Below are 27,800 nucleotides of genomic sequence, written 5' to 3' on the forward strand. Positions count from 1 at the left end.
GTCAAGGCTTCGGGCTTCATTCACCATTTTGCGACTGTAGTGTAGAACACACAGGGCAGTAGTTTTCTCCTCCGGTGTTTTCAAGTTGCTTCGCCGGAGGAAACATGAGCGGACGCCGCCTGGCAGCTGCGGACGCGCGGCCACTCTGCCCCGTGTGACCCGGCGGACTCACCGGAGGGGGACTATATTCTCCGAGGTGAGTAGCAGCTCCGTCCCGCGGCGCTGCAGCGGCTTGTTGTGCCGCCGTCGAGCCGCCGACGCCGCCGCCGCTGACGGGCGAAGTGTCAGCGGTGTGTCGGCAGGCGCGCTGCCCACGGTGTCTCGCGTGGCCCGCGGACTCGAAGCGGAGGGCGGATCGGGTGTCTCCTGCGCGGAGAGAAAAAGGGAGCGGTGCGGCCGGAGCCCCGGAGCGAGCCTGAAACTTTTCCACTAGAAATAAATTCAACGCCATAACTGCCGCTGGACTTCCTGTCATGTCAAACTCCTGTCATCCCTCCTCTTCCTCACACATCTCTCCCTCTTGGAGTTAACGTGTATTTCAGGGCCTCCTCCTCCTCCTCCTCCTCTTCCTCCTCTTCTTCCTCACTTCACTTTCTCCCCCTCGCGTTCAACCCTTCGACGAGGCTTCTTTAGCTCCAAAGTTTGCCCGGGGGGGAGCTTCGCCTCTCCTCCCGGACGACCGTCACTCTCGGATGGGCCTCACCGACCCACTTTGTCCGCTGTTTGTCGTCGCTGTCGTGTTGGGTGACAAACTTAGCCGTGTGTTCGGGGTCATCTCGCCCAGCACCGCGGGGTAGTACCGGAGCTATTACACGGTATTAAGGCCCAGTGTGTCCGCTGAACCGGTTCTCTCCCCCCCCCACCCCTCCCCCGGTGACGGTGAGGAGCAGATCCCCCAGCGGCCTTGTGTGTGTAGTCGAGGCCTCGGCCCTGCTGTTGTGGAGCAGGTCTGGTTGTAATCTACTACGAAGGGCTTGACACATACACGGTACTATCCAGCTAAACCACAGGTGACGACATCCTCTCCCCGCAGTTTGCATGTTGAACTTTGGGCCTCGTCGAGATAAAGTTAACAGCTGTTATCCACTCCGGATTATAACTGTGTCAACATGTTGTATTCATGGATGTGCAGCCGGGGCCTGTGGATGGGAGTAGAGCAAGAGTAGTAACCCTGTTAGTCACTTTAGAGAAGTACTGCAGTTCGACGTGGGTCGATTTAAGATTATTTATCAGCTCTGCAGAAGGTCAGAAGATATCTGTGAGAGTTTAAATCACTTATTAGATGGATAGATGTGTACTTTATTGATCCCAAATTGGAATATCACTGTGTTACAGCAGCATGACAAGGGCACTGCACATAGAGCGAGGTAGCATTAGTAGTAGTATTATAATATGTCTGGCAAATATTTGTAGCGAACATGTCATTTAGTCCACGTGAGGCCTGAATGTTCATTATCAAGTCAACTCGTCTCATACTCAGTGTAAGAATCCGTTGCATGTTGTTTTTTTAGTTTCTTTTAGACCAGTTGTGGTTATTAAACAAATGATAATTCACATGAACATGGTGTTCCGTGTTTTTGCGTTACATCACCTTGTGGCAATACCTGCAGCCATGTTTACTATGTACCCATGTCAGTCTAAAAAGGAGAGTAAACACAGTTCTGCAGTGTAAATATGTCTGTACTTGGTACTTATGTACTATATATATACCCGATGAGTAGAAAGTGCCCTGCACTGATCACTGAACATGAAACATGGGCCACTATAGCTCCCATATGGGCATATACATGCTCCGTATTTCACAGAGGGGAGTGTGAGTTGCGTCAGTTTGTCTTTAAGCTGTTATCATTAGGGCCATGACTCTGACACCAGCTGTTGTACACAGTACACTACTGAGTAAACACACGTAGCATACCTCTTTCGTGACCAAGTAAGGCCGGCTGCCAAATTATTTTATGGTGACTGCTCCACGGCTGTCTGTCCTAAATACGGATTTACATAGGGCACAGTGGTGGCTGTGCAACTATCAACTATCATCACAATAGGTGTTTGCTGCGTGTGTGGCCTTGAGACACGCGGCGCTCATCTCTTAAAATGGATTTCTCTCTGCCGCCGATTTGATGTGGCAGATATTAAAAGGACCTGAATGAGTGAAAGCCTTCGCAGACAAAACAGGAAGGAAGCAAAAGAAATAGACAGACAGAGAGAGAGAAAGAGACAGGTGGGAGGACGAATGCAAAAACAGGGACAGACAGGCAGACATGTGCGTTAACAGACCCCAGACAAGTAGACATGCCTGGCGGTGGATGATAGACATCAGTCCAGAGCAGTTTGACAGCGAGTATCTCAGTTGCAGGGAGAATTCTCAAAAAGATGACAGAGCATATAGGGTTTGTGTCGATTCTCCCTCTTATACACTTGTTGTTAACAGCTCTCTGGTGCTCGTCACTCTGGAGAGTCTTGTATTGGAAGAAATGAGGCAGAGCACACAGCAAGCAGGACCCGAGGCGAGTCCCAATGTGTATCTGCCGCACAGCAAACACACCAGTTAAATGACAACAGCTCCACAAGTCCGAAAAAAAATCAATCTCTTGTACTTTCTAAACTGTGAATGGGTGCAGAATGGAGGATATTCTGAATGACTCGGGCTCGTCTGAGAGTGAAACTGAATGACTCTGGTGTGGAATAACAATTATTCCGAACAACTCGTTGGCTTTTCTGGACGACTGCAGCACAAAGAAGATGCAGACCAGATGGAAGGAGAGATGAGAGGTAGAAATCAATATAAGAGAGAGAGAGGAGAGGATGCAGACAGGGGGTAAGCATGAACGTGTAATACTAGTAAAGAGAGAGAGAGGGGAAGGGGGGGATAAAGTAACGGGAAGTTAGGTAATGGTCTTCCACAGGAAATGGAGTTTGTAGGGGCGGATTGACTCTGCTTTGAAATACATAGATAAAGGTCGCCACAGAGAGAGAAGGAGTGAGAAAGAGAGAGAGAGAGAGAGAAAGGGAGGGTTTCAGTATGTGAGTGAAGAAGGAATTCCCCCGCCTCTACTGCCTCGGCCAAGGAGTAGTGTGTGTGTGTGTGTGTGTGTGTGTGTGTGTGTGTGTGAGTGTGCAGAAAGGCTTGTCTGGACAAATTGCAAAGTGCTCCTCACTATTTCCATACAGTGTTGTAAGCCTACGTTGTGTTTACCCTACAATCTGGTCTCCTGTTTTTATTTTGCACCTGGTATGAATGCAGGCCCTGTGAAATGTGAGTAGAACCTGTTATGTAATGAATTAATGTGTAATGAATTTGTAGATGAGTCACATTCATTACTACGGGAGTACGACGGGGCATTGTTTAGCAGGGAGTGCATTTCTTAAAATTCCCGTTTATTACTTTGTTAGGGTGCCTCAAGGTCCCAGTGCGCTGTGCTTTTATTTTGAATGACTTTGATGTGAATGTTTTCACAGATGTATGATTTGGATGCAGTCAGTCACTTCTCTTCTCTAAGCCCAGCAGTTTGTGGCTGCGCTGTGCGGTGATGAGGCTTTGAATGTGTTTGCCACACGAGTAACCCACACACCCTGTTCCCTTTCTTTCAGGGTCTCTGGAATAAAGTGGACGAGTGCCGAAGTCGCGCAACAAAGACAAGACGGGATGAGAGAGAGGGTGCTCTGCAGAGGAGGGAAATAGAAACGAAAGGAGGGGAAAGAAGAAGAAACTAGGCAGAGCGAGAGAGAGGAGCGCCACGGAAGAGATTCTCTGGAATAAATAAATAAAAAGACTTGTTTGGAGAAAAGACAAGCTAGATGAAAAGATGAAGCCGATTAAAAAGCAGGGCCGTCGCTCGCCTCCCTCTACCCGGGCCAAAGGGGGGAAGCGTCGCGGAGTGGGGGATGCCCTAGAAGGAGGAGAGAAGAGAGACTCAGATGAGAACAGAGACAGAAGCAGATCCCCACAAAACCAAACTCCTTCCTCTTGTTTTTCGTCTAATTTGCACTCAGAGTCCTCTCAGGCCGACCCAATGACAGAGCGGGACACTGCGGAGGGGGAGGGGCTTCACAGAGAGGGACGGTCAGAGACGACGGCATCGCTCGTGATGGATTCTGAGAAAATGCTGACACACTCTGATGATAGATCGGTGCGGTCAGCTGTGAGTGGCAGTAGCCAAAGTGACAGTGGTGGTAGCAGTTGTAGTAACAGTAGTACACCAAGCGCCAACAACAGCCCAAACCCCGCCTCCAGCCGAAAAACAGCCACCTTCAAGGCCCGTGTTCCCAAGAAGAAGTACACCTCTGAACACTGTTTGTCTACGACTGCTAGTAACCATAGCAACCCTGCCTCCAGCACGCCTCCTCCTCTTCCTCTGAGCGGTGGCGTCCTAAACCACGGGTCAACAAGTTCAGGAAGTGACATCGCGCACCATGATGGCAGCGTTCATAGCAGGAGCCTGCTGGACGACTTCCACAGCAGGACGACTGGAAGGGAGGGCCCTCAGGACAGCTCCCCAGGACCCCCCACTCTGTCGCTGGGAGTGGAGAGGACTGCAGGAGGTGAAGGGGTGAGAGATGCAGAGCGAGTGTCGCCCCCCCTGCCACGCTGCTCCTCAACAGACACCGCCAGTGAGCACTCAGCTGACCTGGAGGTGGCTGGTGACACACACGCCCTTACACAGATGTCTGCACACGCACCACCAAGTCTCCCTGACGCTCTGTCAGATGCTCTGGCCAAAGGGCTGAAGAATCAACGTGTCCTTGCTCGCCAGCTCAGGAGAAGAAGTGATGAGGAGGGAGGAGGCGAAAGGAGGGATGAAGGGGGGAGTTCAGAGTTGGTATTCCGGGCTGGGGTGGTCCGTAAGGTCAGTGGTGAATTTGGAAGCCTGGAGGTGCAACTGAATGGGGAGAAGATGATGTGTCGTTATCCGTATCGGCATGACAGCCCCCCAGGGGTGGTGGACATTATCCTAGATGCCCCCCCACCTGGTGTCCATCCAATACCTATTGGCACCCGTGTGTGTGTACCGTTTGGCAATGAGGAGGGCAGTGTTGGTCACTGGCAACTGTACCGAGAAGGTGTGGTGACTCAGATAGACACGCACCCTGCAGTGGCCAACCGCTATCGTGTCCTGCTGTCTGAGGGAAAACCTCACTCTGTGGAGGAGGAAGAAGATGGCAGAGTGGCAGCCGCCGCTACCCAGGCAGTGTGGGTTTCCCGACAAACACTCCGTCTTCTTGTACCGCCTTGGGACCTGGATTTGCCATCTGGAGGAGGACGAGAGGAAGAAGACAGGGTCAGAGAAACGGAAAGGGAGCGGGAGGACAGGGAGGAGGTGGATGTGGAGCAGGAAGTTTGCCGCTTGAGCCGAGGGATGGCCCCAGGAGTGGGGCCAGTGCTGGGGAGAGGGATTCGCTACCCAGGCATGGTCCCTGTTTCATCCACATCAGGCCACAGTATCGCCTCCCCAGTAACTCCAGTGTCAGTCCTCAGTCTGGCTCCTGGTCGAGACTGGGAATGTGAGAAAGACTTTGAGAGGGAGAGGGACCTCCAGAGAAAACAGGAAAGAGAACGAGAAAGGGAGAATGTAAAACAGCAGCAGCATCAACAGCAACAACATCACCCATACATGCCACTTACCCCTGAAGAAGACATGGAGGTGTCCCACTTTAACATGGTCCCAATGGGGGCAATCATATCTGGGGCCAAACCAATGGCAATTCCCCAACACCGCCACATCGTTTCTAAGCCCCCACCTGGCTACCTCAATTCCCACCTGTCTGTGGTGCGGGGCATCGGGATCTCCTCCGCCCACCTAGCTTTGAACCCCCACCCTACTCCATCACCTGTCCTGTTAGGCCTTGATCCAGCAGCAGCAGGTTCTGTCATTACCACTCCCCAGCTCCCTCCTCTTCCTCCCCTCTCCTCTTCCACTGCATCCTCCTCCAGAATAGAGAAAGCCTCAGGAGGAGGCTCTAACAGTGGAACAGCAGGTGGTGGATCTGGATCAGGATCAACGTCCTCCTCCTCTTCACGTTCCCGCACCCCACTGACAGCTGCCCAGCAAAAGTACAAGAAGGGAGATGTGGTGTGCACACCTACAGGCATCCGTAAGAAGTTCAATGGAAAGCAGTGGAGGAGACTGTGCTCACGGGAGGGCTGCTCTAAAGAGTCTCAGCGCCGAGGATACTGCTCCAGACACCTCTCAATGAGGACCAAGGAGATGGAGGCCAGTGGAGGTGGCCGGGAGAGGGGTGGAGCCAGCAGCACTGGGACTCTGACGCCATCTGACCTCCGTCTAGGTGGCGGGAGAGCCAGCTCCGAGTTTGACTGGGACGAGACATCACGGGAAAGCAGTGAGGCCAGCAGCCGTGGAGGAGACTCACGTCCTCGCCTGGTGCTTCCATCTTTGCTTCCTCAGGACCTCTCTCGTTTCGACTTTGATGAATGTGAGGCAGCGAGTATGTTGGTCTCCCTGGGGAGCTCCCGCTCAGGCACACCCTCATTCTCTCCCATCTCCAACCAGTCGCCCTTCTCCCCTACCCCATCGCCCTCACCCTCTCCGCTCTTTGGCTTTCGTCCTGCCAATTTCAGCCCTATTACTGCCCCTGCCTCACTGACTCCACGGCGCCATCGCCAGCTTAGTGGCACTAAGATGGGTACACCAGGTGCTGAGCGAGAGCGGCACCTGTCGGGGATAGTGCCCACATTTCAGACCAACCTCACTTTTACAGTCCCCATGAGCCCTAGCAAAAGAAAGCTGGACACTCACCCGCCACCTCCACTGCCTACAGTCCAAGACTACCAGACCAAACCTGAGCACCATCAGCTAGTGGGGATAGCGGGAGGGGTGGTGGGAGAGCCACCCCTCGGCCACAGCCCTGCAGCCTTCAGAGTCCTCTCCCCACTGAGTCAGCCGACAACTCCCTCCTCACTCCCCTTCCCCCGGTCCCGTAGCGCCACCAGCAGACCACCATCCTCCGCTGCCTCCACACCTCCGCCCATGCTGGTCTCTCCCACTCCTCCCTCCCCACTGCCCCAGGAACCCTCACCACGCCGCATTGTTCCTCTTCGTGATTCCCCAGTAATTGTCCGCAACCCTGATGTCCCCTTGGCCAAGTTCTCTGATGGCCCATTAGGAAGGAGAGAGAGAAGCAGGTCAAGGGAGCACAGCCAGCCCCAACACACAGCTCCCCCGGGCCTGCAGGCACCTGTTCCCATCAACGGGGCCACCACCAACGGTGCAGTTCTCCTGCGCAGCCCCACATCCACTCTTGTCCTGGTCACCTCCAGCTCGGTAAGAAAATCGCGATTTCTTGTTTTTTTTGTCTGGCACAAAAAACCTTAGATACCCCTGATTTAGAGGATTAATATTTTTTTGTTATAATTTTGAAAAAGATTATACATCTTCTATATTATTCCTATTAATCAGTTCTTTTCAATGTCTCCCTCCAGTCCCTGACTCCAGCCACGGTTGGCCACACGTCCCTCTCCAGCCCCTCCACCCCTGGTTCAATGGCCACTTCATTGGGCTCAGTTCTGTCATCCTCCGGTTCTGGAGGCAGGGAGAGGGAGAGGAAACCCGAGGGACACCAGGACCCCTCTGGAGGGGCACTGCCACAGCCGGTAGCCTGTCACCCCACTCCCACCGCCCTGCTGCCACTCATACTGCCAGCTGAGTCGCCGCACCCTGCTCCACGCAAGCAAATCATCATGGGACGCCCAGGGACTGGTAAGGAAGGACGGGGAGTGGGTTGGGAGATCATCCTGCCTGTCTGGCTTTGACCTTTGTCCCTGTCAGATGCAAAGTCTGCTGAGCTACAGTTTTGCTGCTTTAGAGTAGGAAGGGATGAGCTCTGCCTTATGTGCTCTGGCTTAGTGCCTCTCACTTTCAGTATCTCTCTCAGGTTACACAAGTGTCATCAGAGTGCTATGGCTATGACTCATGTACACTTTACTATTGTTTGCCCGCAGTGTAAGAAAAGCACAAGTTTCCCTCTGATCTGCTTTTTCGGGAGTGTTTTACTGAAGTTAGTATGTTGTTATTCCGTGTTTTTATTCGTATTATATAAGTAGTGGAGATATATTCTGTTGCTTTGGGCTGCGAGCTCAGTTGTTTTCTAAGAAATGCTAATTTCTTCAGTGAGCTATTGGAAATGCGCTCATGAAATCAGCCACTGTTGACTCAGGGTGAAGGCAACTGCATTTATGCACGTTATAGTTACAGAAAGAAAGGAGAAGCCACATGAATACAAAATATAAACTGTAGAAAATGTTGTCGGACATCCAGGGCCATTTTCTGCCCCGTGCTTCAGTCTATTTCAGGGCCCGCGGGTGATTTAGGGAAGTATAGTATGTTTATTGTCATAATTCATAACATCAGCTAACTGAGAGTCACTGTAAACGTCAGAGGGAACACAGTGTTGTTTGAGAGGGGATGAAAATGGAGGTGATGTCGCCCTTATCAGAAATTTTATGTCTCTTGTTTCTGAAGCGTCTTTTCAGGCAAAAGTCTGTTGTGAAAATATTTTGCCAGCTTTGTGTGCACAGTGTTGGGTGTAAGAAAGCTGTCCACTGAGAAGTAGAGGTGTTTGGGTTCATCACATACTGTATGCTTGTTTCCATGCCAACCTTGTGATATTACAGTATGGCAAAACTCAGAAATGTTGCTTTGAATATATGAATAAGAAAGACGCTTTCCATTTAAAATGCATGACTTCTCATTGTGTGGTGTTGTGATGCAACACTTTCTAGATCTGAAAACTGAGAGTGTAAGAAATGTGCTGGAATCTGTGCAGAGAGATTTTCAGACACTTGCTAAAACATTCTAATCTATAAACAATACATGTAAATTATAATAAACAGGGATCTTTTCAATTCATGAGCACACTCAGGAAACCAACGTTCACAGCCACAGAATTTTATTTTGATAAATTTCGGTACGAGGATATACTAATCTTTTCCCTTTTAATTTCAATATAACGATTTCATAACTAACTTCTGATCAAATAATAATTTCTTAACTTGGTTCAAATGATTAAAATGACTTGATTGTGAAAGACATTTTCCTTGAGGAGCGAAGATCAGAAAAGCTTTAGTTTATCAGACGCAGCCGCTTCGACCTGCTACTCACTGTGTAATTTGTGTGAGGTGTGTGTAGTTACTGAGTGTGTTTGTTTGTGTGTGTGCATATGTGTGTAGAGGGCGTCACTCTTTTTATGTGTGTGTGTGTGTGTGTGTGAGACAGAGATAAAGGGTGTTTCACCGAAACTTTTTAAAAGGAAGAGAATATTGACATGTCTAGACATGTAAGACTTAGAGCAAGAGTACAGAGGGCAACAAGGACATTAACACTTCCACCACACACATCTACACACACACACACCCACACACATATACACACACACACACACACACACACACACAACCACACACATATGCACACACTAATTTCTGTGTCCCAGACAATCAGCAGCCTCAGACAGGGCATCGAGAGCAGATCCAACATGATGTGAATGTGTTTCATCGCTCTCAGCAGCAAAAGGAGTAATCGTATTGCCAGCGTGTTGTCATGGATACACTGTTTCCATCGGTAGAATTAGCGCAGTAAAGCGTTGAGGCCTGAGCTGATTACCGGCGCGCGCTTTTATTCCTCTCTCCCTCTCACATCCCTCGCACTGCTGTGAACAGCCACCTGCTTCTGTAGCGTTTCCACCACCATACATTTTTAAAAACACCCAGAGCCACAGCGGGCCCAGATACAAACACAGGCAGAGAGCAGCGTAGGCCCCGTGGCTGAGATCCCTCCTAAATATAGCCCAGCTCAAGTGCAGCTGCATTAGCATCGCAAGATTCATTACTGCTGCCTTTGAATGCATCTGCAGCTTTCAGTGAAGAAAAGATCAGATGTCCAATATCACTACGCAGCTCGGGATCTTAAAGCTTTTTCACACACAGGAGGAATTATTTTGAAACTTCTCCAGTGGTAGTAATGTGTTGCCGTAAGACAAGTGGATATCTACAGTTGAGTGGCATCTTTTTCCAACCTTAAAACCTTAACAGACAGATGCTCGTCCTGTATTTACCTCTGCGTCGTCACGTAAACCAGCAGAGGATGATAAATACCTCCGGAGTGTTTCTGTCTCTGATGTTCTTCACATTTACCACTGTCGGTGCTTTTCACCGGAATATTCATGCCTCGCCTTCTCAGGGCGTCAGCAGGTCCCTTTTTGAAAGTTTGAAGAATCTGAAGTCATATTATTTAACACCTTAAAGGAGGATTTTTCTCACTGTCAGCAAATCCCATAAGAAAGCCCAGAACAAACAACGTGTTTCTCTTTTCATCTTCACCCAGTCGATGGAGTTCAAGCACGTTTGTTCCTTTTCAAGTAAATTTTTCTAAACATCAGCTCCAGTTCCATTCTTAAACTTTCAATTTAGTCCGTGTGAAAAGTGCCTCGGACCACAGACCAATAAATGGAATCCGACAAAAAGAGGCCCGTAGTCGTCCCCTCAAAGATATAATGAATGGATTATATATGATATATCGAGGATGTGTCTGAAGATGGAGATGCTGGTTTTAATACCAGAATGATATTGCTTGGGAAAATAAGTTCAACAGGTTGATGTCTATGATCCAATTCATTTCATGGTAGACACAGCTCATGTCTGTGATGACAACAGGACGTACGTATGTCCCAAAACTAACCAGATCAAATGTAAACAATGGAACAAAGACACAAAGCTTGGTTCGTAGTTTCAGGTTTGAAAGGTTAATTTTGTTAAGTACTAAATTATCAAAATTGACAATTTAATCAAATTGAAAGGTTTATTACGGCTGACATGTTTTTGAGTCATTAAGTCGCTTCAAGCTTCCAAATGCGGACCGTCCCTGAACGGTGTTTAAAGAACATGTTGCAGGTTTTACAATAAGATATGTCATCAGTCCTTCTCCTGGTCTTGTCCACCAAAAGAAAGCAGCCTCTCGTGTGTGAATCATTTGAATAATTCTCACTTCCTCAGCTGAGGCTGCTCATGCAAACAGCAGCATAAACTGTGCAAAGGTTACAGTGCGGTGATAATAGTCATGTGACACCAGAATCAGCATTTTAAAGAGAACTTGGTCACCAGTGTGTACAACCATCGATAAGCAGCTGCAGTGCTTCCTGGACGTGTTTACATTACCCTCGTTGTCCAACTCAGCGGTATCTGGATCTCCATTTTAAATGAGCCAGTGAATGGTTAGCTATATATAGACCATTTTAATATTTATTATAAAATTATCCACGGAAACAGAAACTGGACGTTGCGGCGCTGCAGCTGTAGAGTTCACATCCAGTTTATGTCCACAGCATGTGGAATGCTGCAGTCAGTGGAGGAGTGGAGGGAAAATGTTTAAACCTCAGATTGTAGACGCTGAAATCTTTATTATGAAAATGTGTAACAGTCAGAATCAGACAGAATTGTACTTTGTGAATTTGGGCTTTACAAATGAAATATATAGGAATGAAGTACTTCACTGATTCCCAAAGTAGACAGAATAGTCAAAAATACAGTGTCCATTCCTGTAATATTAACTATGGTTATAGTTGTACATGTGCTTGTTGAAGTTGTAGGATTACTATAGTGAGTAGTCTAGCTTTAAATGGTTCCCACTGCGGAGACAGTTCAGTTCAGAGTCCAAAACTCAGCAGCAGCAAGTCTAGACAGTGAGTGGTTTCCATTCTGGAATCTGTGTGAATAAAATACTGGTTCCCTCATCAGGTCTCACTCCGCGTGACCCCTCAACTGGCATTATCCTGAGGGATGGTCCATGTGTTCTGTGACAGAATACACAACTCCATTCACAGTTTCTGGAAGTTTCTATGAAAGCATAGTGTGTGGCGGCTCTTCGGTTTGTCGCTGGCTGACGGTCGCGTACGTTTCACGTGCTGCCACAGAGTCGATCACAGAGCACGTTACTGAGGTGGATAAACACGGTGACGTTTCACTTTTTCTCTCCTCTCTCTCCCTTCACGTTCCCACAGTTTGGACCAACGTGGAGCCTCGGTCGGTGCCAGTGTTCCCTTGGCATTCGCTCGTCCCTTTCCTGGAGCCCAGCCAATCAGGAGCGGCTGCCCAGCCTGCCGATGGCCAACAGCCTGTCAGTCAGAGCAAAGGTAGCAACTGACCCCTTTTCTTCTGACACCATGACACACACGGAGGACTGATTTAACAGCTCGTAAAATTGTACTTCAACATACAAATCTGATCTCAGACTTTCAGACGCCACGTACATATATATATATATATATATATATATATATATATATATATATATATATATGTTTTGATTTGACTCTGTATTATAAATAGGTTTTTCCCACAGTAAAACAAAAACAGTGTGTTGTGTTGTTTCTGAAATCACGACTGCCAAAACACTCAAGGACAAACGTTGGTTGGACGAACCAGCAGCCAAATCATTGTTTCCCAAAACAGTTGCACAGTTCAAATCAGCACAGTTGGTGTTCACACTAAATATAATTTCAGTAACATTGTTTATATAACACTGTTCATTGACTGAATCTCTAAACTGGATTCTTATTTTGATGCATTTTGACTGGTGGGAACATCAAATCATCTAAAAAACGACTTTGAGGACTTCAGTTTCTTTTCCAAACAGAGAGACTTTGGTGCAAAAGGCTTTAATAATCCGTGTGATCCCAGTTAAAGGAAGAAACTGAACAGCTGATACCTGAAATATAAAAATAACATATCGTGTCAACTGAATCTTTCAGTTACTAGATTTAATGACAAAATACTTTCATGTACAGAGGGAACATTTCCTTTAAATGTGAAGTGGATTCATTTTTTTTACCGTGGGTGAGATGTTCTTTTATTACTGCAACACATTATAACATAGATGTATTCAGAGCTAATCACACCTTCCCACAGTCATTTGGCCAGAAAAGAGCTGCATGCAGGGTAATCCTGCATTTACTCCTCTACACACAAACCTCACAATTTCATCAGGCTTTTCACTAACTGGCAAATGAATGGCTGTTATTTTTCAGAGCCTCGTTGTGGCGTGGCCCTAGTGAGTGACGGACGTACCGGCCCTCCAGACCTGGAGAGGGGATCTCCGTCGTGCCCTCCGCCGACCAATGACAATCCTCCCGCAGACAGAGGCGGGGCTGACAGCGAGACAGAGAGCGACACTGATGACCCGTGAGTGCATCGTCCTTATCTTGTCCACAGCCAGAGAGCTTATGAAGGGACCCTTCTGTAAAACTTCATTTCTTGCTCGTTGAAGTTTTTTCTTATTTTGTGTTGGTTATCAAAGCAGAGAGTTGAGAGGGCTGCCTAAAGGTAAATGGTCCGTGTGAAGAGGTGGAACACATTGACTGCAATACATCAGCTGTTGGCTTTTTAATTTGTCTGCATTCATAGCAAATAGCTGTTCATAGAGAATCTCACTAATTCTATAGTCATCAACTTATTAACTGTTGTGTAACTGATCTCAGTCTGACTTTGTAAAACTGTTTTTGCAAAGAAATCGTTAAGTTGTATTTCACAAACAAGTTGTCAAACTAAGTCCTAAGTTAACCTTCTGTGCTTTAAAAACTTGTTTCCGTGCCACTTTTAAACTCATATTGAGCAAATGCTTCCTACATTGTGTTGTTTCCTCTCTGCGACTCTGGCTATGACTCAGTAGAAAGCAGGTAGTAACTGTAGAATATATGAGGCACAGTTTGTCTCTTTAGTTTGAATCAGTGGCGTTAAAACTCTCGAGGACACTCCGCCGGGAACAGGTGCGTTGAAATCACCGCCTCTGACAATAAAAATTCAAAAAGAAGCAAACAACAATAAGAAGCAGCGACGTCTCTACCAGCTGCTGTGTCTGGCAGCAGTTGTTCTCTCTGTGCTTGCTCATTCCGCTCAGTCTCGGGCTGCGTCTCTGCGTCTGGCTGGGTTGCTGCTCTTTCAGAGTGACTCAGACGGGCTGCGTGGCTGTCTGGCTTGTAGTGTGGTTTTGAATGTTTCAGGGTCACCATGCACACAAAGGCCGCTGAGATAAATGCCTCAGCAATCTCCTAATGCTGCAGTGGTTACACCTGTTATCTGCCTACGTCTCTGTGGAGAGAGACAGAGATGGCGGTGTTATAAACTAAAGTCCACACATTAAAAAAGATTTGAGGTCGGTTTGTTGTCACTGTGAAAAAACAACCCCAGGCCCTTTCTTATCCGTCCACTCTCAGTCTCTAACTCCCTGTTTTCTTCCTTTCTTTCTTTCAGGGTTTCCAATTGGTCTTAGGGTCAGGCCCTTAAAAAGACTTAAAATATTACTTTCTAAAATATTAAGTACTTTTAGGTAGGTCTTTATTATGTCAATATTCATTTTTACGCCACTTCTGTCCTCTGCCGTCTTCCTGAAAGTCCCTTCATTTCTCGTCTCTCATGGAGTCTTAGTTTCACTTCTTCTTTGTGTTTGTTTGTGTGCACAGGTTCTCCCCGGGTGTGGCCAACGATGCAGCGCCCTCCTCTGGCCCCATCAAGAGACGCACACAGTCCCTCAGCGCCCTGCCCAAGGACGCAGACAGGAAGGTCAGTCCAGAGGACAGACAGCAGTTGATACACAGAAAAGGGAAAATTATATTACCTATTAAAAGTCACTGGAACAGCTTACGATCATTGTTTTCTTCCGAACTCCAACCAGAGGGAGAAGGACCACATCCGCCGCCCCATGAACGCCTTCATGATCTTCAGTAAACGCCACCGGGCCCTGGTGCACCAGCGACATCCCAACCAGGACAACCGGACGGTCAGCAAGATCCTGGGGGAGTGGTGGTACGCGCTGGGGCCCAATGAGAAGCAGCAGTACCACGATCTGGCCTTCCAGGTGGAGACAGACAATTTATTTAATCTCTACCGTTTGTCATTGCATTGTCAGGGTTAAACTCTGGTGAAGTGAATAGTTTCATGAAAATATGTGATGTTCAGCAGCAGTTGCAGGGTGTCTGGAGAAAGCAGATAAAATAGGGTTTATTCAAGGCAACAGAGGCCTCGGAGGGGACGGAGCTACAGCAGCTCACACTGCATAAACAGAAACTAGAACAGGATCCTGTTTCGTCCTCCAGGTGAAGGAGGCTCACTTCAGAGCTCATCCAGACTGGAAGTGGTGCAACAAGGACCGCAGGAAGTCACTGTCCGAGGGCCGCGGGACCCCAAAGGAGCCGCGAGAGAGGAGCATGTCTGAGAGCATAGGTGTGTTGATGACCCTCGATTAACGTTTAGCCTCTCAGCAGCAATGCAATGACTTTGAATACTTTCCGGATTATAGATTTATTAAAATGTTAAACCGTGGCAGCCATTTTCTGTTGCATTTGACACAACAATAAACTGAAACCTCAAGAGTGTCAACACTACAAACAAGCGTTGGAGAGGATTTTATGATTCTAAGTTTTATTGATTCATTCCGAGATGATTCACCAAGTTATTTTCGTCTCAAGAGTCTTTCTTCTGTGTCCTGCAGATCCGCTCTCTGAGTCCCAGACGGTGGAGGGGAAGGGAGGAGGCTCAGGCTGGCCGGGGGGATCGGAGCATCGAGGGGCGCTGTTTACGGGGCAACCACCCCGTCCCAGAGCCTTTTCCCAGAGTGCCGTGCACACCCTCGAGCAGAGCGAAGGAGACCTGGAGAAGGTAGGAGGTTGTTAATCAGTAGCTCCGAGGCAGCAAGCAGACTCTGGAGATGGAAGAATGTGTAATCTGTCAGAAAAACAGCCATGTTATTCAACCAGTGTGTAGATCAGGATCACTGTGACCTTACAAGTAGAAAGTAAAGATTCTTTGCTTTCATTTGAGTATTTTTAACAGGTTTGTTCCGCCAAAAAATGCACCCGAGAGAACAAAGTTAAAGAAATAAAAATGCAGACAATAAAAGCAGCAGACTAAAGTAATAATACGGGAAAAAAAGAGCCAATGCTTGTGTGTATAGGAGCGCCTACGCAGCGAAATGTGTGCTGATGCGAGAGTGTATTCACAGACGGCAGACGTGTGTCCTTCACACTGCAGAGCGCTTGGGTTGAACTCTACAACTGAAAGCACGCTGTTCAAAAAAAAAAAAAAAAACTGTTCAAATGGACTCGCTGGTTTCTTTGTGTGAGGGCTGGAGCTGTTGCTGTTGAAAACCCACTGAAACCTCTGGGGGAGCTCAGCCTCCGACTTCAAACGTTTCACCTTCTACTTTTTCAAAGTCTTTGAAGGTTTGAAACTGTGCTTTGCTTTGCTGTTAATCACAAAGGAGTAGGTCTGCATGTGAGCTCTTTTGTTTGAAGGCGTTCATTTAATGCCAGTGGCAAAGCCGTATATGTACAGCGCGCATGCTTTGATAATAGCTGTATTACTTCTGTCTGATGTGTTCTTCTTAAGTAGTTTTTCTTTTTAGTTCGGAGTTGTAATCAGTGCCCTACTGAAAATATGTTCTCTGCTTCAGCTACCTCGTTATATTATAAAATGTCTTAAGCTGTTTACTTTTCTCTATTGCATCAGGGTTGTAGTCTTACTAATAATTACAGAAACACTTATCATGTGTGTAGTTAAGGGCCCAAGGAGGTGCAGTGACGAATTTGGACACGTTATTTGTTCAACATCAATACACACTGAATAAACATCATTGACATGAAGTTGTCGCTCACTACAACAACACCTGATTTTCTAGTTCAGGGTTCAGGGAGCTATATATATATATTATATATTTAAATAGTTAAAATAATATTTAGAATTAGTCAGTGTAAATAAGAGCATATTATTTGTAAAAGCTTTCAGCGAGTTTCACAATGATTCAAAAAGCCTCAGTTACAAGGTGAGACCTGACAGGAAGCAGCAGGGCTCCATCTGCAGATCTTAGTGGTCGAGAGGGAAGATACCAGGTCGGTAATTCTGGAAGGTATTTTTAAAGGTGAGCAATAAAATGTTAAAATCGATATAAAATCCAACAGGGAGCCGGTGTAGGGAACAGAATGTAGCTCAGCCCGTAAAATTTCTGGTCCAACCCGTCTAAGCCCAAAAGAAAAGTAAACAAAGCCCAAGTCGAACCAAACGTCTTCTCGGATTACAGACGTGCGGTGTAATCCGCTCAGCCTTCATGTCCGGACCCGAACATCATTTCAAAATAGTTGTGAAACCCGGCCCAACACGACGGGCACCAACCTGCTTAGGTTGGGATCCACACTCTAGTAGGGAGGCAGGTGCAGGGACGATGAGGTAAACATTTGACGATGGAGGGAGCTCTGCTGTGTCATATTCATCAACCGACAAAAATTATTTTATTTTGTAGGAGGACGGGGCGAGTTTGTTTCACAGCCGGCGCCCACCTCCGTCCCTGTACCAGAGCAGAGTCAGCGAGGACATGACCAGCGATGAAGAGCGCATGGTCATCTGCGAGGAAGAGGGGGACGATGATGTCATGGGTGAGTGAGACACTCAGCAGAGAGGTTACGCTGATGAGGGAGACGGTTTCATAACCACAGATAGTTTCAGTTCCTACAGCGGTCTGTGTGTCAACTCCAGCCACGCTCGTCGGAGGCTATGTCATCTGGTTAGCCCCGACCCCAGATTACTCATATCGTCACCCCTGTCCATTTGTTTGTTTGTTGTTCAGCACGATTCAGCAAAAACTATTGAACAGATTTCCACATAACTTGGTGGAAGGGACAAGAGCCCTGAAAGAAGTTGTTAAATGTTGGACACAGACAAAGGGGGCGGATCCAGGGATTTTATTTTATTTTATTTAACATTGTTAGACACGTCCACTGATTTCTCAGGGAATAATTCATGGATCTTTGTTTTATTTGTTCGATGGAGACACTTGCGGTTTGAAGGCCGCCCTGCTTTTGTTCAGAAACATTACTGTGTGGCTTTGCTGGGTCAGACTGAATTCGCAAATGAAATCCCTCATTGTGCAGTTTATTAAGTCCCTTTTGTTGAATTCTGTAAAAGAAATATTCATCATCTGTGTCTCACCCTCAGAGGATTCGTGTCCCGAAGGCTCCATCGACCTCAAGTGTAAAGAGCGAGTAACAGACAGCGATGAGGATGAACCAGACGGACAGGTGATCATCAAATAACTACAGTTAATGTTCACGGTGCACGTAACATGCTTCTCCCTCCTCTTCATGATTTAAATAAAGGATAATGGAAATGTTGTAATTGATTATCAGTCTTCTTTTTGTGAGAATATTTATGAAGCTTGACTTGTAGTTAAGATTAGTTTCGTGTTTTTCTCTATGTAAGGCAGCATATCGTCAGAGCCTACACTTTTTCCAGAGTTACTTTAAGTTGAGGAGGAGAAAAACTTTACATGGAAACTTTCCCAGCTTTGATCTCTCCCTCTCTTCATCTCTCTCTTCCCTCCAGCATGGCTTCCAGCCAGTGTCCCGCTCCTCTCTCCCCTCCTCCTCCCCCTCCATCCCTCCCTCCGACTCCACCTCATCCAGAGGGAACGGAGCAGGAGGCGCTGAAGATGGGTCTGAAAGGAAGCGAAAGAGAGGCACGGACGGAGGAGAGGAGGGGAGTGAGGGAGGAACCAAGAGAGAAGAAACGGTAGCCGGGGGAGGAGAGGGAGGTGGGCAGGGCGCCTCCTCTCTGTCCATCACGAGCTCAACACCCAGCACCCAGCCTCCCGTCACCGTGGCCCAGCAGGGTGTGACCCAGGTCCTCGGAACCGTCCGCACGGCTCCCACCGTGGTGACCAACGTGGTGCGACCCATAGCCAGCACACACATCCCCATCGCCAGCAAGCCAGCGGAAGGAGCCGCCACCCTCAGCGCCCTCCCCCATGAAAAGAAAGCCACTATACTTATTGGAGGAGGCGGACCTCAGCAGCTGCCAATCACCGCAGGGGGTGGGTACCTGTCCTCATCCTCCTCTCCTGGTCCCGTCAGTGTGACGCCTGTAGGGGGCACCAGCCTGGTCACTAGCCTAGTTCTGGGAGGGTCCTTTCCTGCTGCCCACCCAGTGCAGGTCCTCACCCCACATCCCCCGCAGCCGCCCACACAGACCCCCCTCCCTGTCCTCCAGCCCCAGCTCCACCCCACCGCTGCATTCTCCTCCATCACACCTCCCCTCGGCTCCAAGCCGCTAACGCAGGTCCAGTACATCCTGCCCACCGAGAACCCTTCCTCCCCTCAACTCACCCAGCATCAAATCCTCTCCCTGCCCATCAATTCCGCCCTGGCTAATGGCGTGCACTCAGGGGTGGGAATCAGAGTCAGCCCCGGGATCAGAGGTGAGCCAGAGACCCACGATTGGCTGAAAAAGAACGAACAAATCTGATTTTGTTTTCAGTGCTTTCGCTGGTCCAATGAAAACTAAAGAAAAAATCTCTTTGTGTGATTTTTCTTCTTGCTGTAGTTCCCTTCACTCACTTCTTGTTAATCATCTCCACGGGAAGCTCTGAAAATAGATTTGATTGGCTTACGTAAACCAGAGATAAATGATTGACAGGAGAAACACTACTGTTATGAGTATGAGCGCCTGCCGCCCACCCACGCCTCAATCACTCTCTCTTCATGGGAGTCAGAAGCAACAGAACATCGTTCCACCTTGTTATCAGCGATGCATTTCATGTCCTCTCGTGTCCCCTCTCAGCGTGTCTCCACCCACACGTCGCTCCTGCGCTGTCGTCACCTTTCCTCTTTTTGCCTCGATTCATCTGTTCCTCACGCTGAGTGATTTAATTCTCCTTCTCTCTCTCGTTCTCTTTCTCCTTCTCACTCATTAGTCCAAACTCAGTCACCGGTCTTGCAGAGCAAGATGTTGGTTCCCATGGAAACAGTGAGAAAAGGGTCTACTCCTCCTCATCCTTCCACAATCTCCCTGGCGGCTCCGCCTCTTCCTGTGCAGAACGGCTCCGCAACAGGAAACAAGGTACGAATGTTCGAGGTGGAAAGCGAGTGTCGACAGAGCGCCACAGACACGCCGCCCTGTTCGCTGACAGGCGATGGTTGTTGGTCCGTCGCATTCTTTGGAACAAGATATCTCAGGAACACCTCGAGGGAATTTCTTCCAAACTTGTACAAATGTCGAGTTGGACTCACAGATTAACCAAATGTCACCTTGGCCTCACAAATGTATTTTTATTTTTTAAACCCCCCATAGATCATCCAGATTGCTCCCATGCCTGTGGTCCAGACCAACGTTCACCCCAGTGGTGCAGCAGCAGTGCATCCTGGGAACCCCTTTCCTGTATCCATGGCATCGGTGGTGGCTCCTGGTGCGGCTTCCCCACAGACCGTCCTCCTGACCTCCCCCCCCACCAGGTCACTAACACTCACACCTGATAGACGACAACACGTTCTCACTTTTATTTTCCTTAACTTTAGTATTTTCTATCTTTTTGCATCGTATCTGTGTCATCGCTTAATGAGAAATAAAACTAAAGTTAGAATTAGACATTTTTTGATTTTTCATATTTAATAAAATTCATTTTGACAACTTTTCTTTCGTTCAGGATCACCTATGTCCAGTCTGGCCCAGGAGTTACCACAGCGACACACCAACAGGCCACGCCCGCTCCAGGCCCTGCGTATCTGCCATCACCTTTAACGACTCTGGGCTTCACCGCCATCGCCCCCAGCGGGCAGACCCTGGTTCAGCCAATCGTTGGTCAGTCGCCTCTGCTGGCTCCAGCCCCAACCCTCAACTGTCAGTCACAGATTCCCACAGGCCCGACCACGGCAGCCGCTGGTCGTCAGGTAAAGAGGAAGAAAGGCCTTTACAGAAATGTTTTAAAACGCCGGAGACGTTTGTGGCCATGAAGGAAATTAGAAAACTGAAATATCAAAAGATGTTAATGGTGCGAGAAATTCAATCCACCTTAAAAAAAATATATCGTCAGCTTGCCACAGAAGGTCGTTAAGGACCAGTTGTAGACATGAATGTTAATGACATCACTGCTTACTTCTTTCAGGTTTCAGTTTTGATGAAATTTTCTATTCAGTACTTATAAATCAAATTTAATGGCATGAGTTCAAACAGCAGTGAATGAATAAATCAAACCTCAATATCAATAACGAGTGCACATAAAAAAAAGTGATTGTATTAAAGCAGTCATACACACGCAGCTCTGGAATCAGAAGGTGCTGGATTCATCATTCTGGTATCGATAAGTCGTCACTACTTTAACTTTCAGACATTAGGGAAATAACCGTAAACAAACAAATGAGTTTATTGGCAGCGTTCCCCCACCTCTGTTCTGAATTTTTAATTTTATCTATAAGGTTGTGAAACTGCCAAAATGATTAACAGCACTCTGGGGTTTTTTTGATTGATGTATCGAAGCAGGAATAAACAGCATAAATTAAATGTTGTCGTGATAGTTTTTACTGTTGTCACCTCTTCAAACACACACTGCTTATAACATTGATTGTTTTTAAAGATGGACAACATGACAGCTCCCAAACGTGAAGCCAAAGCATCCTGATCAAACCCCTGCTTTAAAATCTTCTTCATCAGGTACTAACTGCCATCTACCCTGCACCGACTGTCGCTCTGGCTACCGGCGTGGTCTCTGTGGCCACTGTGCTGTCCACAGTGGGAGCTTCAGCAGCCCAGGATGTCACAAACCCCTCCTCTCCATCGGCAACAGGGGCGCAGGGTTCGGCGACGGCTACCCCTCAGCCTAGCGCGGGAGTGGAGGTGGAACTGAAGGTGGAGGTGAAGAGGGAGAGTCCCGTGGATGCTCAGATTGAGGATGGAGGGCAGGGGATATCAGTGGCCTCCTGTATGAGCCATGTCACAGGTAATATAATTAAACATCTGACTTGATGAAAGCAGAACTTTCTTTACTGTTATTAGTTTAGTAACAATTTTTGTAGAATATTTTCTCTTTCCATTAAATATTTTAGAGCTGATGTTTTAAACCCATTGTAAAGTTCTAGTTTGCAAATTGAGGTTTGGTTTTGAATCGAATTCTGACGTCATCTCCTTCTGTTCCAGTAAAAAAAGAGGAGGACATCGAGGGTCTCTACATCAAAGAGGAAATATTGAGAGATGAGAGTGATGCGGAGTACGAGAGAGGGATGAGGGAGAGCAGTGAAAAGAAGAGAGGCCATGAGACAGACAGAGAGGACCACAGCATGGGCAACAGCAGCAAAGAGGTTAGAAAAGCTGCATATCTGCTCTATTCCAGAACTGTCTCTCATCAAACCCCACATTTCTGAACGCTTTGGTAGAGGATCTTAAAAGTTCTGCTATAACACTTTTAGGTCAGATTTTCTTCTGTAGATTTGAAATTTTTTTGCTAAGTTGTCTTTTGGCGATAGAACGTCTGTGATACAGTTTAATGTAACTGAAGAATGTCTTCAAATTGGCATTTGAAGAACGCAGCAGGAGATTTTCTGGGACAAACGCGTTCATGACAACAGGAAAATCTCCAGAACACTCCGGCGTCTGGTTACAGCAGCAGGAGGCAGGACATGACGTAAAAATTATACTGTTAGTCGTACTTATCTTTCTCTCACACTTTCTTTCCAGGTTGGACCTCGTTCTCCTCCTCCACTTTCCTCAGGTTTGGACCCCCCTCCCCCTCCAGCTGCAGAAAGAGAGCCCCCCTCCTCCTCTAAAAAGACCAAGTTTCGCCCCCCGCCGCTCAAAAAGACACCCGACTCTCTCGACAAGTAAGTGGGATGTATTTTTCCATGTTTCTGCACTTTGTTCAGACCAGACGGGCACTCGGAGAGCAAATACCATCCAGAAAAAATCCTGGATCCTCCCATATATCCAGATCCGCTCCAAATTGAATGGGTTCCTACTTGGCTCATGGTCCCACCCCTCCACAAACTTACATGGAAATCAGTTTGGTAGTTTTTGCTGATAATCAAACAGACGGCAAAGAAAACGTAATGTCCGTGGCGACTGGTGATTTTGAAAGGAACCAAAATTGGCACTAGTATCAATAAAATCAGCTCATTCTCAGCAATCTGAGTCAAAGTGACGACTGTGAAAGAATCTTTTGCCAAAGCAAAATAAACAAGTGTGCCAGGTCAGTCTGGCTCTCTGCTCATTGTAAGAGAATGTTCTCTGTATTTTAACAGTTTATATTTTCTCACGCTGAGAGAGTTCAGGAAACTTGTGTAATTCTGCCGTGAAGCAGCTTGAAGATGAGATGCAGCCCTGGACAGGACTCCGTTTATTCAATACTGATTTTCATAGTGGGATATAGTTCCATTTTAATCTCCAACTTTATAAATCACCAGTGGAAACTCTGTGTTTACTGAATGTGAGTGGGCAGAGTCCTCGACCTTGCTATTCTTTATTTAGAGAGCATGAGAGTGGTGGGGAACCCACGGAGCAGAGAAATCCCCGGCAGAACTCAGCCCAAAAGGGACGAGGAATGTGAAAACATTCAGAGGACGTCCCTCGATGGTTTCACATCCTGGTTACTGGACGAGGGGACTGATGTGGCTGCTGTGGTTTGTGCATGCAGGGTCTTGTCGGAGACATATTTCGAGGAGCGATTTGCTGAACTTCCAGAGTTTAATCCAGAGGAGGTCCTTCCCTCGCCCACCCTGCAGAGTCTCGCCACGTCACCGAGAGCCATCCTGGGAAGCTACCGCAGAAAAAGACGCAACTCCACCGGTGAGATACTGTGGAGAGGGAGAGGAGGAAACGATGATGCAGAGACATTTTATACACATTCCATCTGGATAACTTTTTACACTAAGATGTTTTGAGAGATGATTCTCTCTCTACATTTGCTACTTGCTTTTGACCGAAATGTTCCTTCTCAATCTTTGTACCAACACTGTCCAAATTCACCACTCATGTCCGTTTTCACCGCATTTCCCTCTTTCTCGCCTATTATCCACTGTCTTCCTCTTCCTGTATTCCCTTTCTTCATCCCTCACATGTCTTGTCTCTAGATCTGGAGCCGGCAGCAGAGGACCCCAGCTCCCCGCGAAGGAAGACCCGCCGTCTGTCCAGCTGCAGCTCGGAGCCCAACACCCCGAAGAGCGCCGCCAAGTGTGAGGGAGAGATCTTCACCTTTGACAGAGCAGGTAAAACGCTGACACCAGGTATAAAATCAGGAGCTTCAGCTGCAGAACAGGATATAACGACAGTGCTGTGAAAACCTCCTCTATTTGACCAGGCACAGAGGGAGAGGATCTTTTAGGAGACTTTGAGCGGGTCCCCTACTCGTCTCTACGCAGAACTCTGGATCAGCGGCGGGCTCTGGTCATGCAGCTGTTTCAGGAACATGGCTTCTTTCCATCAGGTAAATCACGTGTAGACGGGGCAGGACGCCATCATCAGAGAGGTTTAATCTCTGAATGGAATTAAACTGAAAAGGCAAATGTCAGGCAAACAGGTTTACTCAAACTCTACATGGATTTATAGGCACTCTACAATTTACACCTCTAATATCTCATTACTGTCCAATTAATCTTTGTTATCCTCTTTAAGATATCAGTTTTAATTCCTCTCCTTGTTCCCCTTTTTCCCGTCTCCTTCTCTTACCCACTACAGCTCAGGCAACTGCTGCCTTCCAGGCACGCTACTCAGACACGTTCCCCACCAAAGTGTGTCTGCAGCTGAAGATCCGTGAGGTCCGTCAGAAGATCATGCAGACGGCCACGCCCGGAACCTTCGAGCTCGGAGGGTCGGCTGACGTCAACCCCGCCCCGTCCCACAGCTCCTCTTTCAATCAATCAGCCCGGGAGGACGGAGGGACGGAGCAACAGGGAGACAGAAGCCGGAGCCCCGAGGAGCCAAAAAGCGAAGGATCATAAGCTGGAGAGGATGACAAAGAGGAAAAAAATCAAGGAGAAGAAGAGAGAAAGAGAGAAGTGTGTCATCCCCACAGAATGTTCTTGGACGTGTTGAACCAGTACTGAAGATGGCTCCAGCAGGATCTGTTCTACTGGAACTAATCTCCACCAGACCTGGGCAGAAGGACATTTGAATATGGTCTCAAATATTCAAACAACTCAAGGTGCGCTTGATGTGAATAATCAGACAAAACAAGCCTCAAAAACGGACACGTCGTGTCAAAGTCCTGATGAGTCAAGTTCTTCTTGTAGAGGTTTTTTTTTTCTTCCCCTTTTTCCCGAAGTATCCAGAATATTTTCAGTTAACACTTTGCCCAGGTCTGATCTCTGCACATTTGTACAGTAGTTTGACACACAAACTCTGTGGTACACACTCTCTATCTCTCTGGCACACACAAACCCTGATAATCTCCAGCATACACACACAGACACACACACACACACACACACACACACACACACACACACCCTTACCAAATCAGACTGTTACTCTTGGTCAGCGATCCCCAGGAGCCGCCACCAAGGACCATGACACACAAAGGCACTTTGTCATTTATTGTGCAGATGCAGTTTGCTGTTGCCAGCCAGCCAGCCAGCCCTCAGATGCCATTGACTTGACCTCCTTCTCGCCCTTCCACTCCTCAGCACAGTGGTCGGGACGCAAACACAACCCCAACGACCTCCACTGGTATTCCACAGCCCCTCGATGCTGCAGGACAGACAGCACACACGTACATACGCAGCACACACACGTACTCACACACACACACACACACACACGGACACATCTGTGCAGCGTAAGCACTCGTACACAAACATAGTCAACCCTGGTCTGACCAAGCCATTGGCCTGCACAGTTTTTAGTGATTGTAGTGAGAAGAGAAACTGAAAGCATGACATCTGTTTGCTCCTGTAAAACAAAGAGAAGGCAGGAGCTGGGATGTAGTGTGACCAATCTTTGCACCTTCAGTTATTGCCATTTTGAAAGACTGAGTCCTCATTGGCGGGAGCTGATTATTATATGTCTGTATATCTGTTGGGGTCCCCTCCCCAAAAACCATAAAGAGATTATGTAAAGAGACTATTGGTTGTGAGGCTTTGAAGAATCAACGTTAAGTTCGACACTGACCGGCTCCCGACAGAGCACAGAGGAAACGCAGAAGAAGAAAACTGGATGATGTTCATTGGACGAAAAAGATTCATATTCCAACAGTAGGAAGGCAGATGATAGTAATAATAGTGAATAAGGACAACAACAACAAGACAAGCTTACCAACAGAGAGAAAAAGAAGAATTTTAACCAAACTTCTCTGAATCTCCCAGTGGATAATATGATGTTGCTTTCTCTCGTTATTGTTGCCGTGGAAATAACCAGTTTTACCGTGGCCTGTTTTTCTCTTGTGGCTCTATTGTGTTTCTTCTCCAGCATAAAAGAAAATCATACAAAAAAAAAAAAACTCTGGACAAAGAAGGGGACAAAATCAGTGTGTGGGCCCTCGACTTTTAATCGTACCTGGGGTGGTTCTCCCCCACTCCCCCTCCCCCACAATTTCTCACCAGACATAGAAGTCGGGGGAGCAGGGGGCGTTTTGTCGTTTTGTAAAACGTTGAAATCAGGTGTTTGCACAATTTGTGCGGCCCTTCTCGTCTGGGACCGCCGTAAGTTAAATCAGGAAAGTATTGTTTTTAGAGATTGTTTTAGTAGAAAAAAATAATAACCTTGTTCCGTATGTTATCAACCACCTTTTTCCTCCCCTCGTCCCTCAGTCCTCTCCTCTTATCTTCCCCCTCCTCACCCGTGTCCCTCAACCCCCTCAAGTGTTGTTAGAAAGTGCCCTTAAGCACTGGTCCCGGGTCAAGCGCTATGTAGCTCAGGATGGTTCTGGTTAGGGTTAGTTCAGGGAAAGCAGATCCTAGACCAGCCCTGGAGGGCAGTCTCTGGAGCCCTCCCCTCTTTCCTCTCTTCTTGACACTTTATCCTTTCCCATCAAATGGTGCAATAGGACATTTTATTTTTTTCTTGGAAATGGGTGGGTTATTCAGTTTTTTGGGGGGAGGGGAAGGCTCTGTGCCATAGATATTAAATCCAGTGCAGTCAGTCAGTGAGAGGAATGAGCTGTTGTGGTATTTTAACTATGGTATAAAACAAAACAAAAAAGAATCACACAATTATTGTTATTGTCGAAGAGATAGAGAGCATAACTTACTAAAAGTCAAAGACAATTTTTGAATAGCACTTTTTGGCTCTTTGCTTCCTCAGTGAAGAGTGGGGGTAGTTATTATTATGGGTATCTCTTTTATTTCTCTGTATACAGTTGGATGTGTGAAAAAAATATATATACCGGTATTTCTATATATGTGCATTTAGGTCTGTGTTTGGGTGTGTGTGTATGTTTTGGCACATGCAGGTAGCGTGTTAACACAACCAATCTTTTTCTTTCACCACACAGCAACATTATCAATAGTATATTTTTCATTGTATTCTACATTCTATATTCTACTCTAGAGACAGTATTTTTATAGTCACCACGACTATTTTGTCCGTCATCTTGACTGTTATCAAACCCAGTTGATTCAGGATATATATGAAATATATATTCAGGATATAAAATATATAAATATATATATAAACAATATACAGGTAATAGAAGACTATCAACTCACATCTCTTTGGAGTTAGGGCTGTAAAGTGTCCATCTGCATGCATGTGCAATTACATGCACGCGCGCACGCACCCACACAGTCATATGTGCATACACACACATGTATGCGTGTACAATGTATGATTGTGCTTAAAAATAAACTGTCCTTACTTTGGAGAAGGAATTTTAGGATGAGCGAGGTGAGTGTTATCTCATAAGCAGGCATGTTGACCATGTGCAATATTTCTAAACAACAAAAAAAACTAAATATTGAAAATATTAAAGATCTAACACAATGTCTGGTGTTGTTTTGTTTATTTCACATGCCTGAACATCACATGTTTCATTGTTTGTCTTGCGTCAGATACT

General features: G+C 47.1%; 1 protein-coding gene across 3 annotated transcripts; it reads left to right on the plus strand.

The window, feature by feature from the left end:
- Positions 1 to 27,727, plus strand: cica (capicua transcriptional repressor a). Of its 3 annotated transcripts, none has more exons than XM_069516051.1 (22): positions 1 to 196; positions 3,592 to 7,280; positions 7,439 to 7,715; positions 12,010 to 12,141; positions 13,036 to 13,189; positions 14,467 to 14,566; positions 14,679 to 14,861; positions 15,100 to 15,226; positions 15,495 to 15,661; positions 17,298 to 17,430; positions 17,990 to 18,072; positions 18,377 to 19,247; positions 19,743 to 19,888; positions 20,120 to 20,280; positions 20,472 to 20,715; positions 21,476 to 21,761; positions 21,959 to 22,119; positions 22,496 to 22,638; positions 23,448 to 23,599; positions 23,884 to 24,018; positions 24,111 to 24,236; positions 24,488 to 27,727. In XM_069516051.1, the coding sequence occupies exons 2-22, from the start codon at positions 3,807 to 3,809 to the stop codon at positions 24,748 to 24,750; spliced, it is 7,518 nt and encodes a 2,505-aa protein (XP_069372152.1). In that variant the 5' UTR covers positions 1 to 196; positions 3,592 to 3,806; the 3' UTR covers positions 24,751 to 27,727. The 3 variants fall into 3 exon arrangements, with proteins under 3 accessions (XP_069372152.1, XP_069372154.1, XP_069372153.1); XM_069516053.1 differs by having other exon boundaries at positions 18,377 to 18,863; XM_069516052.1 differs by lacking the exon at positions 1 to 196 and adding an exon at positions 3,074 to 3,256.
- The last annotated feature ends 73 nt before the right edge of the window (positions 27,728 to 27,800 follow it).

Source organism: Paralichthys olivaceus, chromosome 20 (genome assembly GCF_024713975.1).
Source record: "Paralichthys olivaceus isolate ysfri-2021 chromosome 20, ASM2471397v2, whole genome shotgun sequence".
Classification (NCBI taxonomy): Eukaryota; Metazoa; Chordata; class Actinopteri; order Pleuronectiformes; family Paralichthyidae; genus Paralichthys; species Paralichthys olivaceus.